The 15,913-nt window shown below is 45.6% G+C and overlaps 2 protein-coding genes across 6 annotated transcripts in view; one reads left to right on the forward strand and one right to left on the reverse strand.

Annotated features, from left to right (window-relative positions):
* TRRAP (transformation/transcription domain associated protein) overlaps positions 1-4,995 on the reverse strand; it is a 75,460-nt gene extending 70,465 nt beyond the window's left edge. For 4 of the 5 annotated variants that reach the window (XM_031606868.2, XM_031606866.2, XM_031606867.2 and 1 more), the window contains exons 1-6: positions 4,916-4,995; positions 3,609-3,759; positions 2,922-2,971; positions 1,556-1,666; positions 917-1,021; positions 130-213 (exon numbers count right to left, since the gene is read on the reverse strand). In XM_031606868.2, the coding sequence (XP_031462728.2) occupies positions 130-213; positions 917-1,021; positions 1,556-1,666; positions 2,922-2,971; positions 3,609-3,708 (450 nt within the window). In that variant the 5' untranslated portion in view covers positions 3,709-3,759; positions 4,916-4,995. Of the gene's footprint in view, positions 1-129; positions 214-916; positions 1,022-1,555; positions 1,667-2,921; positions 2,972-3,608; positions 3,760-4,670; positions 4,824-4,915 lie in introns of those variants that run through there. The other variant, XM_031606865.2, reaches the window with a different exon arrangement.
* Positions 4,996-5,534: 539 nt separating this feature from the next.
* On the forward strand, positions 5,535-14,852 carry TMEM130 (transmembrane protein 130). Its single transcript, XM_031606624.2, has 8 exons — positions 5,535-5,619; positions 7,585-7,875; positions 8,273-8,441; positions 9,056-9,225; positions 9,861-9,945; positions 11,983-12,185; positions 13,111-13,223; positions 13,940-14,852. Exons 1-8 carry the CDS (start codon positions 5,550-5,552, stop codon positions 14,114-14,116), a joined length of 1,278 nt encoding a protein of 425 aa, XP_031462484.1. The 5' UTR covers positions 5,535-5,549; the 3' UTR covers positions 14,117-14,852.
* Positions 14,853-15,913: the final 1,061 nt, after the last annotated feature.

Raw genomic sequence — 15,913 nt, forward strand, 5'->3', positions numbered from 1 at the left:
TGTTGGTTTTCTAATATATGGTTACTAGAGGTGAACAAACAGAAAATGATGGCAGAAATAAAATACACAACAACTCTGAAAAGAGCATGGGAGTAAGCTCTATGCTACATAGTAAGATTGATCACTTACTTCTTGAGTGATTGCTGGTCTGAACTGTTTGTGCAATTCAATTATTATTCTTAAGCAGATCAGTACGTTTTCTTCATTCTCCGTCTGATAAAAAAACAGAATTTTAGTGAGTCAACCATTGCATTCTTCAACTTCAAAACCCCATAAAAGCACAGTTATCTCAGCATTCCATTACTGCAGATTTGCATGAGCAAGATGCCTTTAATTTGATCTAACTTTACCTTGTAACCTCTGGGGAAGGCAGAAAGTAAACTAAATTCATCCCTTCTGGAACAAAAATCAGAAGTTTCAGTGGCTGCACACCATCAGACCTGATTACAGGCCCCACAGACAGAAACATGAGTGGGGCCATTTGCACACCAAGACATCTCCAAATATAACATGTTATTTTTGGCAGGCTTTGAGTAACAATGTTTTCAGTGCTGAATAAGAAGCAGATCTACGTCTCCAGAATAAAGCATTTGCATCTATATAAATTAAGCAAGAAAATGCTTACAAATGTAATGCTGTCTAAAGTAAGCGATAAAGAACAGTTCCCTGTAAAATTAAAAGCCAGTAAAGGGAGAAAAAAAAGAGAACATGAAGAAATCAGAAATCCTACAGACAGTAAGTAATTACACTGATAAAGGCTAAGTAGAATGTTGCTCCACTCTTGCTCCAGAAGCACAGTCAATGTTGTTCCTCAAAAACCCACCCCCAGCAATTCTGGAGATGAAGTAAAACTTTCTGCAAATCTGGAACAGTTTTAAAAGAAAATACACACACACCCATAAGCAAAGATAAATACCTCTAGAAATCTAAACATCACAGACAGGATATTCTTGGTATGAAGACGAAGGTGTTCATTTGTTGGTATTCTGTGGATTATTTCAAGCACTAATTTCCGGAGTTGCTGTTTAAATTAAGAAATAATTAAATAAATAAAGAGCTTCTGGGATTTTTTAGAAGACCACAAAAAACAACAGTTAGTCGATGCATGTTTTCAACTTCCATACTGGAGTGCACTTAAAATAAAAAGCCACTTTGCTTTGCACAGGCACACACTTAGATACAAACACAAAATGCTTTCTATTTTAAACAGGTGAATCAGCCAAATGTAACAATCACTGTTGAAAATGAGGTCCTAAAACAAGTCCTGTAAACCTTTAATGACATAGATTCTCAACCACTTATGTTTCAAAGTGTAACAAATTATGAGTGAGAAAGCCAAGTCCAACCCATCTAGTTTCTCCCTAACTGCTCTTAGAAGCATGACTGCAAAGCTTAAAAGCAACATATTCAGAAACTGGACTTTTTCAGTTTCACTCCAAACAACAGATCTATTTTTAAGAACAAAGATAGTACAGAAATCAGGTCATTGGCATCACTGAACAAGCAGCCTGCTGCACACACTGCAGAAGGCAAAGAGATGCTCTGCACAGCTTACCTGGGCTGGCTTCTCCTGCAGAAACTGAACTTCTCCGTCCTGCAGGAAGGTGAGGAACCTTGGGATGATGTGTTCCAGGAATGTAGAATATTGAGGGGATGATGTCACATTCTAAGTAAAAAGAAAATGAAAACATGAAGACATATAACACACTACCACAGATTGTATCAAGTTACATTCAAAGCTTCTAGAAAATATTTTCAGTGACTTTTATCAGAGGTAGTATTTAAGCATCTGCTGACATACTACAGGGTTAGCATCTTTGAAATAAATACACAAAAACCCCAGGAGGATATTTTCAGATACTCACTTACTTTAATAGCAAGTTCTGCTCAGCCTGTGTACAAACTACTGCAGAACAGTCACGGATATCTTAGTCCCTTATACACACTAAGCAAGGATGAAGCCTCTTAACTTTTTTATTGCAAATAATACAGTTTTAATAGCTCTAATTGCATTTCACTGCATTAACATAAACAAAACAGTTTGCTGGGCAGGAGATTCCACTGATAGCCCATCAACAACTGAAATCTGCACAGCACTGCACTTCCAGCACCTTGCATAAAGCTTACTTAAGAACATCTGATGACATCAAACAGCACTAGAATGGGTATTTTTGTGTCCACGCCACAGACTAAGCAAGATCACCTCCAAACAACATAGATTTGGACAAAAGCTGTTACAGCAACAGCACCTGTTTTCTTATTTATCACAACACAACTAAAAAGACAGAGACAGAGAGAATTACAGCTATTCTAAGATCTTGCATTTATTTATTCCACAAAAGAACAAGTTCTCCATAATTTCAGAGCAGACACATACTAACTAGGTGCCCAATGACAGTACAATGTGACTAACATATGCTTGGTTTAACTTGTTTCCCAACTTTGTTTCTGGTGCTCATCTAAACCTGATCTATCACTGAGCAAGAAATGTCATTGGAGGCATCTCCACTCCTGGTGCCAGACTGCATCTGACAGCTCTTCTCACTTCCATCCTGTGGAATCATTCAGGAGTAACAGAGGGCCTTTTGCATCATGAGAACAAAATACAAACTCAAAAGAAATAAAACAATGCTTAAAATACAGAGATATATAGAAAATAGAAAAAAGAAAACGTGATGTCACCTTTATTTAAATGCTTACTGAATAATGACCACAGAATAAAAGAGCTCTCAAGTTCAAAGATGAACTCTTCAAACATCTGGGTAGTTGCTAAACGCAGCAGTAACGTGATTTATAGTAGAACTTACAACTCCCAACAATAATACACGATCTTCTAACTGCATAATATCAGATGTCAAAACTGACAGACACGAAGCACCATAAGGACTGCCATCCTGGACAGCTTTTTTTTTAATAATTACCTCAAAATTCTCACTGACTTCTTGCATCATTTTCAATTTGGTTTCATCGGCTGAAAAAGGAAATTCAAACAAAAAAGTAAATAAATACAAAGCTAAATCATGAAAGCAAGTACCAGGCTCACTGATGAAAGAAGCAATCAGATCTTATCAGTTTAGCTGTCACCGCCAAATTATAAGCACACAATTCTCACAGACATCCCTGTCAAACAACCACACACACACAACTCACTCTCTCTTTGGCTCAAGGAAATATTATTCATCACTTTGCTTCTTCAAAAATCAATATTTTAACAAAATTTAAAGTGAATTTAGCACGCATTTGTCAATTTTTTTAACAATATTCAGACATTTGTGAAACAAATGTTTCTGTGATTCTATTAGCAGTCTGTTCTGATAAGACAAGGAAGGAGAAATGGTTTCAAACTAGAAGATGGGAAATCTAGATTGAATGTAAGGAAAATGTTTTTTACAATAAGGATAGTGAGGCAGTGGCACAGGGTGCACAGAATGTTGGCCATGCCCTGTCCTTGCAGACATCCAAGCTCAGGGGATGGATCAGAGCACTGATGGAGCTGTCAGTGTCCCTGCTCAGTGTGGGGAGTTACACTAGATGAGCTTTAAGGCTCCCCTCCAGTTCAAAACTGATTTTATGGCTTAACTTACAATATGGAAAAAATTGTATCTTACGTGTATTGACATCTGTAAGAGCAGCCACAAACTGAAGGTACTTTTTCATCAGAGTGGTTTGGTCCACCACTGTGGGCCCTTGTGTTGAAACAAATGCCATCTTGGAGGAGGGAGGATCAGCTTTCTCTACATAAAATCAAGATCAACACACCTACAAAATATATGTGTGTGTTACTTTACACATCTGTTTAATTACAGTCATCATATCACCTAAACCCATTCTTCTAACATACTGAAGAGGACACATCTCACTCCCAGAGTCACAGGGCACATCTCTGCAGGCCCACGTGAACAATGCCTGGAGTGTACAGCACCCAGGAGCACAGGTACAAACCTCCAAACAGCCAAGGCAACCCAGCTCTTCCATCTGCCCTCTCTGCATCTGCTCTGAGGCCTCACCCGGAACACTGCACCCAGGCCTGGGGCCACAGCTCAGCAGGGATGGGAGCTGCTGGTGTGGGCACAGAGATGCTCAGAGGTTGGACAGGGACAGGTGAGGGAGCCGGGGGCGTGCAGCCTGGAGAAGAGCAGGCTGTAGGGAGACCCAAGGGCAGCCTCCAGTACTTAAAGGGAGGGTATAAACCAGTGGGAAACTGACTTTTTACACGAGTAGACAGTGACAGGATAAGGGGGAACGGCTTGAAACTGAAAGACGGGAGATTTAGGCTAGACATCGGGGACATTTTTCTCTAAGAGATCGGTGACGTGCTGTGCTGAGCTGTGCTGCCCCATCCCCGGAGGCGCCGAGGGCACGGATGGGCAGCCGGAGCCGCTGCCCGGTTTGGGAGCCGGCAGCCCCGCCCACAGCAAAGAGACGGAACCGGGTGACCCCCGAGTTCCCTTCCTACGGCACCACTCCGGGCTCCGCGATCCGTGTCAGCATCGGCGCCTCCTGCGTCCGCCGCTCTGCCCTCCGACCCGCCCGCATCCCACAGCGCCCCGCACCACGGCTGCCAGCAGCCGCCGCTCGCGGCCCTTCCCGCCTGCAGAGCCACCCGCGTTCGGACACCGCTCGATCCTCAGCCTCCGGCTCCGGCCCCGCCGCCGCTCGCGGCCGCTTACCTGCGCCGCCCGGCGCTCCCCGCCGCCGCCATCACGCCGCCCCCATCCCCGCCGAGCCGCGCCGCCCCGCCGACACGGGCACGGAACGACCGGCCGCGCCGGCGCTCCCCGCGGCCCGAGGCCTCCGAGCGCGGAAATGCCGGATGGCGGCCCTTCCTCCTCCTCCGTTCCGGGCCCCGCCGCCCGCCGCTTCGCCCCGGCCCGCCCCGCCGCCGGGCCCGGCCCGCCGCCCCCGCGCTGCTCACCCCGCGGCCCCCCGGCTCCCTCCTTTGTTGCTGCCGGAGCCCGGCGGCGGCGCATGGGCGCAACGGAAGCTCCCGAGCTCAGTTCCGGCCGCCTCCTCCCGCCGCCCGCCTCGCGCGCACCCCCGGGCGGAGCGCAGCGCAGCGCCGCCACGGTGCGCGGGGAACGGCGCTGCCCCGGGCTGCGCGGCGCCGCCGGGCCTCTCCGCGGAGCGTCCGCCCCAGCGCTGCGGCCGCGGGCAGCGGGACGCGCAGCCAGGTGCGGCGCACGGCCGGACCGCCCCGCGGGTTCATTCGGGCGCACGCTGCGCTCGGGGCTCCTCGCGCACCGCCCCCGCTGCGCGGCGCGCCCCCACCCGCGGAGCCGGGCAGCGCCGCGAGGAGCTCGGAGCGGCTGTGCTCGGACGGAGCCCCGCGGCTCACGGAGCTGCGGCGGGCAGGGCCGCTGGATGGGGACGGCCCCGGGCTGCCTGCCGCTAGATTTGTGACGGCGCGGCCCCGCGGGGCCCGTCCCCCCGGGGGTGGTTGGGCGCTGCCGAGGGGGAGCGGCCCCGGGGGCGGACGGACGGACGGACGGACGGAGCGCCGCAGTACCGCGGGCGGCCTCGGGGGCAGCGCCCGGCGCTGAGCGCCCGTCATGCTGCGGCTGAGCTGCGTGCTGCTGCCCGCCGTGCTGCTGCTGCTCGGCCGTGCCGCCACGGCGCCGGGTAACGGGGGGAAGGGGCCGCGGCCCCGGGAGATGGAGAGGCGCTCGGGCGCGGGGCTGCGCGGACGGCGGGGCGGAGGGGGGACGGGCCGCGTCACCTCGGGGAGCTGGGCCGGCCGGGGGCTGATGGTTGCCCGAAGCCGGGAAGCGTTTCTGCTTCACGCTGCGCTCCGGCAGCCTGCGGCTCCCGCTTTGGCCTCGCGCTGCGCGGGTCGGAAAGGTGGAAGGGACCGCGGAGCGCTGCTGAGCTCCGTGCCCGCGGGGGAGGCACTGGCTGGGCAGAGCCCGGCGGGAGCCTCAAGGAGAAGTGCGGTAGATAACCGCGAGGCGGCTGTTTTTTTCCGCAAGTCTCGCTAAGAAGAAGCGGAAGACGTCCTGAACCTTCTAGAGAGCTGGAGCCTCGCAGCACTCGGTTTCATTAAATCACATTTTCCTCTATGAATTCCAAAAGCTGAACAAACTCACAGCTGTTCCTTGCCCTGTATGGGGGCAACAGAGGAATTCTAGTGTGGTCGGTACTGTGAAAGTTGTTTTTCACCATTCATTTGCATCCAAATTTGCTCGGAACCTGCAATCCCTGGAATAACGTGAGGGCACTACATGGATGCTCTGGGCTCCTCCCCCATCCCAGCCAGAGGGCTGCGGGAAAGGCAGTGCAGGGGTTAGCTGCCCCCGCTGCCCCCTCCTGTCCCCGTGAGCAGTCTGTTAGCTGCTGGGAGAGTGAGGGAACCGCACAGCTGCACAGCTCTGCTTAGCATTGCCCCCCATGAGAGAACAGCTGGGCAGAGAACTGCTCAGGGTGGCAAACCACCAGATTCCCTTCGCAGCTCTGACCCACTTCAGAGCTTGCAGTGGCTGTTGTGTTTTGATTTAGCAGATCATTTCACCATAAAATAGTTTAGGTTGGAAGGTACCTTAGAGCCCATCCAGTCCCAACCCCTGGCCATGGGCTGGCTGCTCCCCAGCAGCTCAGGCTGCCCAGGGCCCCATCCGCAGCCTCAGGTACCTCCAAGGATGGGCAGCCTATGCCACAGCCTCACCATCTGCTCAGTAAATTTCATTTACATTCATTTCCAGGCTCTTTTCAATCCCGTCCAGTGGCAGAACAAGGGGCAATGGGCACTAACTGGGCATAGGAAATTCCACACAAACATGAGGAAAAATTTCTTCACTTTGAGGGTGACAGAGCACTGGAAAAGGCTGCCCAGAGAGGCTGTGGAGTCTCCTTATAGATTATAGAGAAGAAATGGCTGTACTGATGTTTTGCACTCAGTTAGGAGGAGGTTGAGCTGTTCAGTATTGCTGACAGGGGAAGCAATCGAATGAAATCTTACCTGGCTTTGGAAGTCCATATGTTCTATAGGACAATGGTTTGCCCAGCGAGAGGTTTCTTGAGGCCAACCTGGTAACTTCTGTTTTCTGTAGCCGCAAAGGATTGTTCTGAATCCTCACCTTTGGCTTCTTCACTCTGCTCCTCACTGGCACTGCAGAAATCAAAAAGGTGTGGATGGGATATTATTGAAAAGTTTTGCTTTCTCCTTCACTTGCATTTCAGCTTCTTGGGTTAGGGTGAGTTGTGCTTAATTACAAGTTAATTGGAACAACCAAGATTAGAGCTGAACGTGGCCTTCTTCCAGTAGCTGGAAGCTCAGTGATGGCACTGTTAGACCATTAGTGACACTGGACCTACAGCTATAGCCTAACTGTATCTGTAAAAACTCCTCAGAGTTTTTGGGATGTTCTAATCAGAGGCTCCCTCCTACTGTTGACACCTCTAGGACCCCTTCTAACAGATGTTTAATGTTTGCATGCATATTTGCACACAACAGTTCCTATTCCAGGTTTTTAAATGGCAAAAAGGTGGCAGTTTTAAGTTAGTGCTGTGAGTCACATAACCACAGCTGCCTAGGTAAGGTGCACGTATTTACAAGATTTCTCTTTTTTGTCCTGCTTCTGAAATCCACAGAGGAGTATGGTCTGGAAATCACCAACAATGGTCCCATCACAACAGGAGCACAAGCCACTCTTCACGCCACTCTGAGGACGAAGAACGACAGCACTGTATCAAACTTGTATCACTTTAACTGGATTTATGCTCCTCTGATCTTGATAGAGAAATCCGAGCAGCGGTTTAAGTCCGTAATTAACGTGACTGGTGAATTTCCTGGGACCTTTCCCGTATCTGTCTGGGTGACTCACAGAAACTGCTGGTTATGTCGGCCGGTTGCTAGGAACGTCACCATGCTTCAGATCACAGGTAAAGCAGAATTGCTGCTGCCCTTGCTAGCATCACGAAATGAAAGCCAGACGTAAATGGCTTCCACCAGCAGTTTGATTTGTGTAGGCCTTCGTTGCAGGCGGTTTTGGCCAGCACTGTACCAGCTGGGCTGTGCTGGAGGCTACCTATCTCAGTCGGTCCAGGATTTTTTCTCTTAGTCCTATTAGAAGCTTCATCTTGTCCCACTGTGTAACCTTCCATAAGTCAAGGAATCTCATCACGTGTAGCAACATTGAGTAATAGATAAAAAATGCACTTAACTGTTTGGACGGGGCACAGAAAGACTTATGCTGTGTATTTTAAGTCATGTGTCAGTACACACATCCTGTGAAAGTGATATGTGCTGTCATTCTTTGTCTACCTTAATTTTCTGCAGAATTCGTCACGGGGAATCTTACCATTGCCCAGATAGAAGACAGCAGATTTATCAAGCATGGTTCCAGCTCTTCTATGGGTGCTGTGACACGGATTTCTTTCTGCCTTCATGATCCAAGTGATTACTTCAAGTCAGCTTCATTTGTCTACAACTGGGATTTTGGGGATGGGTAGGTGTGGTTACTTTGTTCTCTTTAATGAATACTCAAGGTGCCTCTCACTCAGCTGCTCATCTAGAGGGAAATCCTGATTAATACACAGGACAGCACGCACGCCTTTGCCCACTGGTATGACCCCGCAGCAGGGAGGGTGAAAGATGTCCAGCTATTTGCCTTCTCTTGAGTACAAATTTATGTCCAGCACAAACAAGTGTACACAAATAGAAAAATAAGGTCCAGTGTTTGAATGCTGCATCTTTCTTTCTATCTTCCTTTCTTTTTTAAAAAAAATCTTTTATTTTTCCTTTTCAATACTTCAATTAGCTGTAGTCCACCTGTTTTAATGAGTTTTCATCTTTTATTGTCTGTTCCTATTCCATTTTGTTAAGTCCTGTAGCACTATCCTTGGTTTCATAAATACACCGTGAGTCTGATACTGACGAGAGTTTTACTGGTTTTACACCTACGAAGTGCAACAGACATTAATCCTTATTGATGAGGACATAAGGGAGAATTAGAATCATAGCTGACTACCACTGGCTTTAAAGAAAATACTCCTTTTTCAATGTTAAATCAGAAATAAGCAAGTACTTGATAATTTTTTTTTATTTTCGTATTGCACACAGAGTTTATCAGATTACCAAGGAGCCCTTTGTCTACTGTAACTACTCCACCATGGGGAACCGCACAGTGCATCTCAAAGTCGTAGCGGAATGGGAGCAAATTGGAAGCATCATACATGAAACAGAAACTGTGCAGAAAACTGGTGATTTTACCACTGCTCTGGAGCTGCTAGGTAATTATAAAACATTTTGCACACTCAAAATAAAATGTTATATGTATGTAATGATGCAATCTAGGTGGTAGGTTTTTAAGGTGGTAACACAACATGGGTGCTGATTCAAGTGGATGAACTGGTCAGTATTTTTCAATGAAGAGTTTGCATTCTAAAATGGATTTTGCACCATTCTGGTTCACAAAAAATCTAAAATCTTCTGTTTCTTTTTCATTCCTTAGAAGTTCCACTGTCTTTCGTAACAGCCTCAAATATACTCAAAGCTTCAAATAATTTGTTTATCATACTTACGGAGGATCTGTTTCTTTAATTTATGATGAATATCCCTAAAAAATACATCTGTTAAAACAAGTGTTATGAAAGTTCCATCGATCTGATCAGTTGTAAACAAACACACATAATAATGCACGGGATTGTTGAAGTATCTGATTATATTCTAAAAAGAAATCACAAAGCGTTCCAAAAACTTGTAACAACTCTACCAGTAGGTTTCTTTCTTTGGGGTGTGAGGAAGGTGTTGTTTGTATGAGAGATGCAGCTCACATCTGCATGGTCTAAGAGATGAAACGTTTATTGGAAACACACTGAATTTCAGGTTTGTATTCCATGTGATATGCTGGCTTTCTTCCCCTCAGATGCTGTTAAAAGCATTCACATAGTGGGCTCCAGGGAGACTCACGTCATGGAAAACTTGAGTTTATCTCTTCACATCAATGGCACGTAAGTAGCAAACACTACTGCTTTTCACAAAACACTTTATCTAAGCTTTTTTTCCTCCTCTATTTCCTCAAAAGTCACTTGCACCCCACAGAACTGTTTCTTAAAGTCTTTTTGAACAGTTGAACATTTTTTTTTCTTGACTTAAAATACCATGAACTCTGAGAGTCTGACAGAGCCCACATCTGTGCAGAAAAGTAGGGTGTTAAAATGTTCATCTCCTCAGCAAATCCTCATATAGAAAGCAAAGGTTATCTTTATCCTTTTGTAAATAGAATGTTGAAAGAAAACTTGCCAGAGAAAGACAGTGGAAACAATGACATTTTAAAACTCTCTTTTGAATTTTTATCTTTGACCAGTTAATTTCCTCATAATTAAATTAAACTGTATTCAGAGTGCTGTTGAATGGAAGCAGCCCTTGACTGGCACTTGGGAGTGGTGAGTTTCAGAAATCAGTCTGACAAAGTAAAGGCTGCCATAAGATGAATAAGAGAGGGGGGCACCACGCAGTGAGAAAAGGGTGTTTTGTTTTGTTTTTAAAGTCATCTTTGCAAGGAAAAGTCCAGAGAAAGATGAAGCTGTTGAAGAGAGATGAGTCAAGGAAGGAGAGGAAAAGGGAAATGTCACATTGCAACGTGATGAGCTGGGAAAAGTCCAACTTGGGTAACTAATCATTTACCATTGTAGGAATGTAGGAGACTCAGGAGCACCTTGATCCGAGCACAAGCTCTTTAATGCTGCGGCATTTAGAACATGTGAGAGTTTCTCACATAGCAGAAGCATACATAAGTATGTTTGAAGGACTCGGGAAGGTGCCTTCACCATAGAAATCTCCATGATCACTAAGTAGTTTATTCTCCAGAAGAGTAACTCCTCTGTGCTCTGCCGCAGGGAGCGGATTTTGCCTAACAGTGGATTTCCAAAAACAAACCAAAAAAGGGCAGGGCTGCTGGTAGGGGTGTAGGACAGAGGGAGCAGCGCCCAATGCAGCTGTGTACCAAAGACATAAGTGGCACAGATACACAGAGCAGCACAGTTTGCATTCAGCAAGGAACTGCTCTTTGGCAGACTGGAAATTGCAAATGGCATGCAAGAAAATATGAATAGTTAAAAAAAAACATTACAGGCTACCAGGCTTGACTCTAAGATGGCCATCAATGCTTGCCAGACCTATCCTCTAGCAGCAGGGCTGGGACTGCTGTGACAGCAGTTTGTGACAAAACCAACAACAAAGGCTTGAGAGATGTGTTATCAAACACATAAACATGCTGCTTTCTTACCAGAGACTACCCTGAGCAGATTAGGAACAAAATACTAGTAAAACAGTGTAAAGAAAAGCTCTGTTATCAGAATCAAAGTCCATAGTGTGTAGGGGGAGTCCAAGCAGAATCAGTCGGAGCAAGGACCTGACAGTGTAAATAAATGGCATCAGCTAGATGCAGTGAGAATGCGTGCAGACATAATGTGGATTGTACCTAGAGAGCCTGGTAACAGCTAAAAAGCTTTCTGTTTTTGTAAGGGAATACCAAGATCCTTGCAAGTTATTTAAATATCCTAACTGTTAGTCCATTGTGCAGAGGTCAATTTACATTCTTTTCTTTCTTTCTTTTTTTTTTTTTTGTTAACTCAGAAGTCTCGGGTGTACTTCAGTAGCACAGTGATCTCCACTGTGAAAAGAACAAAGAAAACCAACCTATATTCCCCTAGAAGAGGGGGGGAAAAAAAGATTGCTTTTATCTCTGTTAGAGCAGGACATGGGTTTGCTATGCACAATGGCCTGCCTATGACCCACACAGGTATTTAGCTTTCAGCTGAAAGGGCTGCTGTTATAAAAGCATCACAAAGACCTTTTTTCAATGGACAAACACTATGAACCAAGTAATTGTGCTGTTAATTACTTCTCTATTTGTAGTTAGATGAACCGTATTATTTTCTAAGTTATTTTACAGTTTTATCCCAGTGATTCATCAGCTTTTAGCTGAAAATTTTGGAGCTTTTAATGCGCTGTTGTGGTTTGTTTGTTCCTAAATGTCACTTCAGCCCACCACTGGCATTATGCTGGCTCATAAAGTCCGAGTGCATTCCGTTAGAAGGCGAAAAGTGCCATCTGGTGGCGATCACCGGCTCCTGCTACAACCTCAGCCATACCTTCAGTGACGCCGGGCAGTACTGCCTCAGCGTCCGAGTGCAGAACGGCGTGACGATGCTGCAGACCTACCGTGAGATAAAAGTGTGGCCGACAGGTGAGCTGCAGCACAGACGTTCCCGATTGTCCAGGATTCTGCCTGTCTCAAGCACGTCGGGGCATTAACTTGCAGCTGCTGAGGTTTCTGGAAGCATAAAGAGAAGGGAAAGCTTATATTGTGCCTACTGTAATTGCTCTGAGCTTTTTGTATCCTGCTGAACCCTTAGTCTCAAGAGTGTCTTGAAGCTAATGTGTTCCCTGGGAAGATTTAAATTACATGTTTTTCAGTTTAAATAGTCTCTCTCTCTCGCAGTTAGAGAGGATAAGTGCAAAAACATAAGTGGCTGTAGCACTCCCTTAATTAAGCAGCCTGAATTCTTTTTAGTATTTTTTAAGGGCAGTTTTCTCTACATCTCCATTTCATTACATGTTTCTGTTCCCTCAGCCAGCAGTCCCTGCAGGCCACCCTGTTTGCTGCCCTTCGTGGGCTCTGATTCATCTGAGAAAGAGGACCTGGCCAGGAGTCAGATAGACTGTGCTAACAGAACAGTTACAGAACATCCCACTGGGACAGCACTTCTATACATGTAGGATTGCTCACTGCAGGAGGCAGTAGTGTAAAGTCAGGGCAAAGAGGTAGAATCCTCTTTGCTAAGGGCTACCAGCTGTTTCAAAGATGATGTTTATCAAGATTCCTCACTACCCATTCAGGGCATGACAGAGGTACAGACACCCTTGGGAGTTAGGGCTAAAACTTAAACAGCTTTTTTAGCCTGTTTAAGCTGACCCTTGCAATCCCATATTCCTACTTTTCTGATTGTAGAAAGATCTGAAGTAATCTAGGCTGAAAAAACTGTTCCCTGATGCATACACATCCTTTGTTGTAAAAATGTGAAGAGTTCTCCTAAAACATCTTTTTCTTCTGTTACCTCTTCTCAGTGTATTGTATCACTCCAGGAATGTCCCCTTGTGCTCTTTCCCAGGAATCCAGCCAGCCTTCTTTGTCCTGCTGTGCATCGCCCTGGTTTTAGTGATGGTAGGACTGGTGCTGTACACGACCTTTCGAAGTAACACACAACAGAAAGACCTTGTGGAGGTATTACTTTGAGCTGGGATAGTAATTAGATAGCTTTCAGCTATGTCTCTTCTTTCATCCTCAGGCAAACAGAGTGGGAGGGAGCATTTCTCTGGTATCTGTGTGAGCTGGCAGAGTTTAAACAACAGGCATGGAGAAAAACATCCAACAGGCTTCTGGAGAAATAAAACTGCAATTCATGTTCCCAGGGCTGTCATGTCTAGTTAGTTAAAGTTTCTAAGCATGTGCTTGAATTGAAGTATACCTTCCAGAGGATGTATCTGGAGTGGTTACATGGAAGAAAGCAGAGGGATGATGCAAAGGGATATGGAACAGTAAAAAAAGGATGGTTATGTTAACTAAAGTGACACTAAATTGTCACCTTAGCTTAGTATGTGACCCTCATCTCTGCTGGTGTCCTTCCATCTCCCTTGTGTAGCTTTTTACATTTTCATATTTATAAGGCATGAGCTCCCAAGTCAAAGATAGCTCCTTGGCCCTTTGGAAAGTACCTAATACAGGTAGCATCCTGCCACAATATGCATAAATGGACCTGTAGGAGGGCTGCTGCAATCCTTGTGTCCAACTGGTATGAATCTGTCACCAACTTTGAATTGATTTCTGATAGAAACTGGTTGAGGACCAGGTGCCATTTCTAACCCAGAATATTCTTGCTGGTTTCACTTGAACTGGTATGACTGGAATTAAAAACACTCTCATTAATGTTCCTTTTCCAGGTAGCTGACTTTGACTTTTCTCCGCTGTCCGATAAAAGCCTGTCTTCCCATTCAGAGTCAGGCTGTGGCCAAGTATGTTGCAGATCATGTTTTCTTCGGTCATCTCAAGAAGCTGCCCAGGAGAGTCATGAATTTCTACTTTCTTTTTACAAGCCAGTCAAAATGTACACGGTGTGAAGAACACAGCTGCACTTTGGTTACACTAACTCCAAGTTTAACTTTCTCACATGTGATGAGTTACAAGCCCAGTGCTGCATGAATGATTTCTTTTTGCCAATGCTACGAGGTAAACCACTTTGCCAAGTCCAGCACTTGAGTGTTTCATTATATAATCCAAAAAGGAAGGAGCCTGAAACACAACAAAAGTAATTTTGCATTTTAAAATTATATGGATGTATACATTTACAGCTGTGAAAACAGCATTTTATTCTTATGAAAGATTATTTTATGCGCAGGTTTGCTCAACTCACTACCTCTTGTAATTTATCTGTTCCTCTGCTATATGTTTCAAAAAAGAAAATGCTTAAAACAAACATACTTCTCTTTCTTATGCTGTAAAAACACTACTGGAAATGCAAGTCATCCAAAAGGCAGTTCTAAAAGGGAATTGCTTGGGTGAGGCTATAGCCTATGTCCTTCCAGTAAAGCAGACTATGTAATTATGTTGTCTTTTTTCCTCCATCTTAAAAGACCCCTTTGTGAAGTTAATGAGGTGGTGTGGGACTGCAGAAGCTGGTGACCTGCTCACAGAAAGGTAGTGCTATTCACAGGAGTCCGGTGGCATGGCAGCACCCACTGTGGAAGACTCTACACCTCCAGCAGTCTGAGACCACTCCAGTCTGTATAAGTAGCATTTTTTCATAACATTCCTTCTTCTTTTCTTTCTTATGTTACCACCCAGCTGGTCACCAAAGCTCCCATGTCAAAAAAGCAGTAACTTGCAGCTCAACGTGCTCAGCAAAACACACTCAATTCACAGTCAGTGTTCAAGGCTGTATAAACTCCTTGTTCATTGCAGACTGTCTTCTATGATCAGCTTCCTGCTCAGCCACGTTTTTCTTCGTGCTATGAAGTATTTCAGAGTACCCTGGAGATTATTTATTTATTTATACTGACCTGTTTTGGGGCCCATTTCTTTTCTTAAACACAGTGCTGACATTTTTGCCACCTCTGACTTGGGCTTGGGGTTTTTCACCTGTCATAATTTATCCGGTGCACTGAATGAGAGATACTCATTTGACTGAAGGGATTTACCGTTAGGTTTCACAGTTTTTATTTCACACATCCAACTTCCACATTTCCTTTGGGAAGCCCAGCATCTCAGTTCCTCTGTGAATGGAATTACATAACCTCAGAGGGGCTTTGCTAAGTGATACCCGCAAAATGGATCATCTAAAGTAACAACTGATCCACTAAATACAAGTTTTTGTCTAAAAGTCCTCCAGGGCCGAACAGATTTCAGCTTTGGTTTTGGTTTTATAAAGAGAAGCTATGTTTGTAAGTAAGCGAGCCTGCTGGTTAGGAGCAGTGTCCTTTGTCTTCCTTCTCTGTGCCCCAGTGTCAAGTTCTTATTTTTAGTCATATTCAGTCACTGTTTAAAATGTGCCTCTCCTTAGACTAGCAAAGAAGCTATTGTTCTCAGGAGCCTTGGTTTTATTGCCTACTGCCGAGATAGCAGCAACCCGAGCCGCTGCCAAAGGCTCACAACTTGTTCCGGGATGTCAGAGTGTTCTATAGATGCCTACACGGTCCTTGGGCACTGAAATGCAACCCAGTGTGGAAAACACAACTCAGAGTAACAGCAGCCCTGCACAGACTGCACAGTGTCTCTCTGCAACCAGAAGTTCAGTCTGGCCTTGTTTAAGAAGTCTGTGGCAGAAGTGTGACCATTCCTGGGATAATACACCTGAAAACAATGCCTTGACATGCTAATGAGTACATGAAGTCTTTCTCTTCCATGCTACACTCCTAGAA

Source organism: Phasianus colchicus, chromosome 16, assembly GCF_987193195.1.
Source record: "Phasianus colchicus chromosome 16, bPhaCol1.hap1.1, whole genome shotgun sequence".
Taxonomy (NCBI): Eukaryota; Metazoa; Chordata; class Aves; order Galliformes; family Phasianidae; genus Phasianus; species Phasianus colchicus.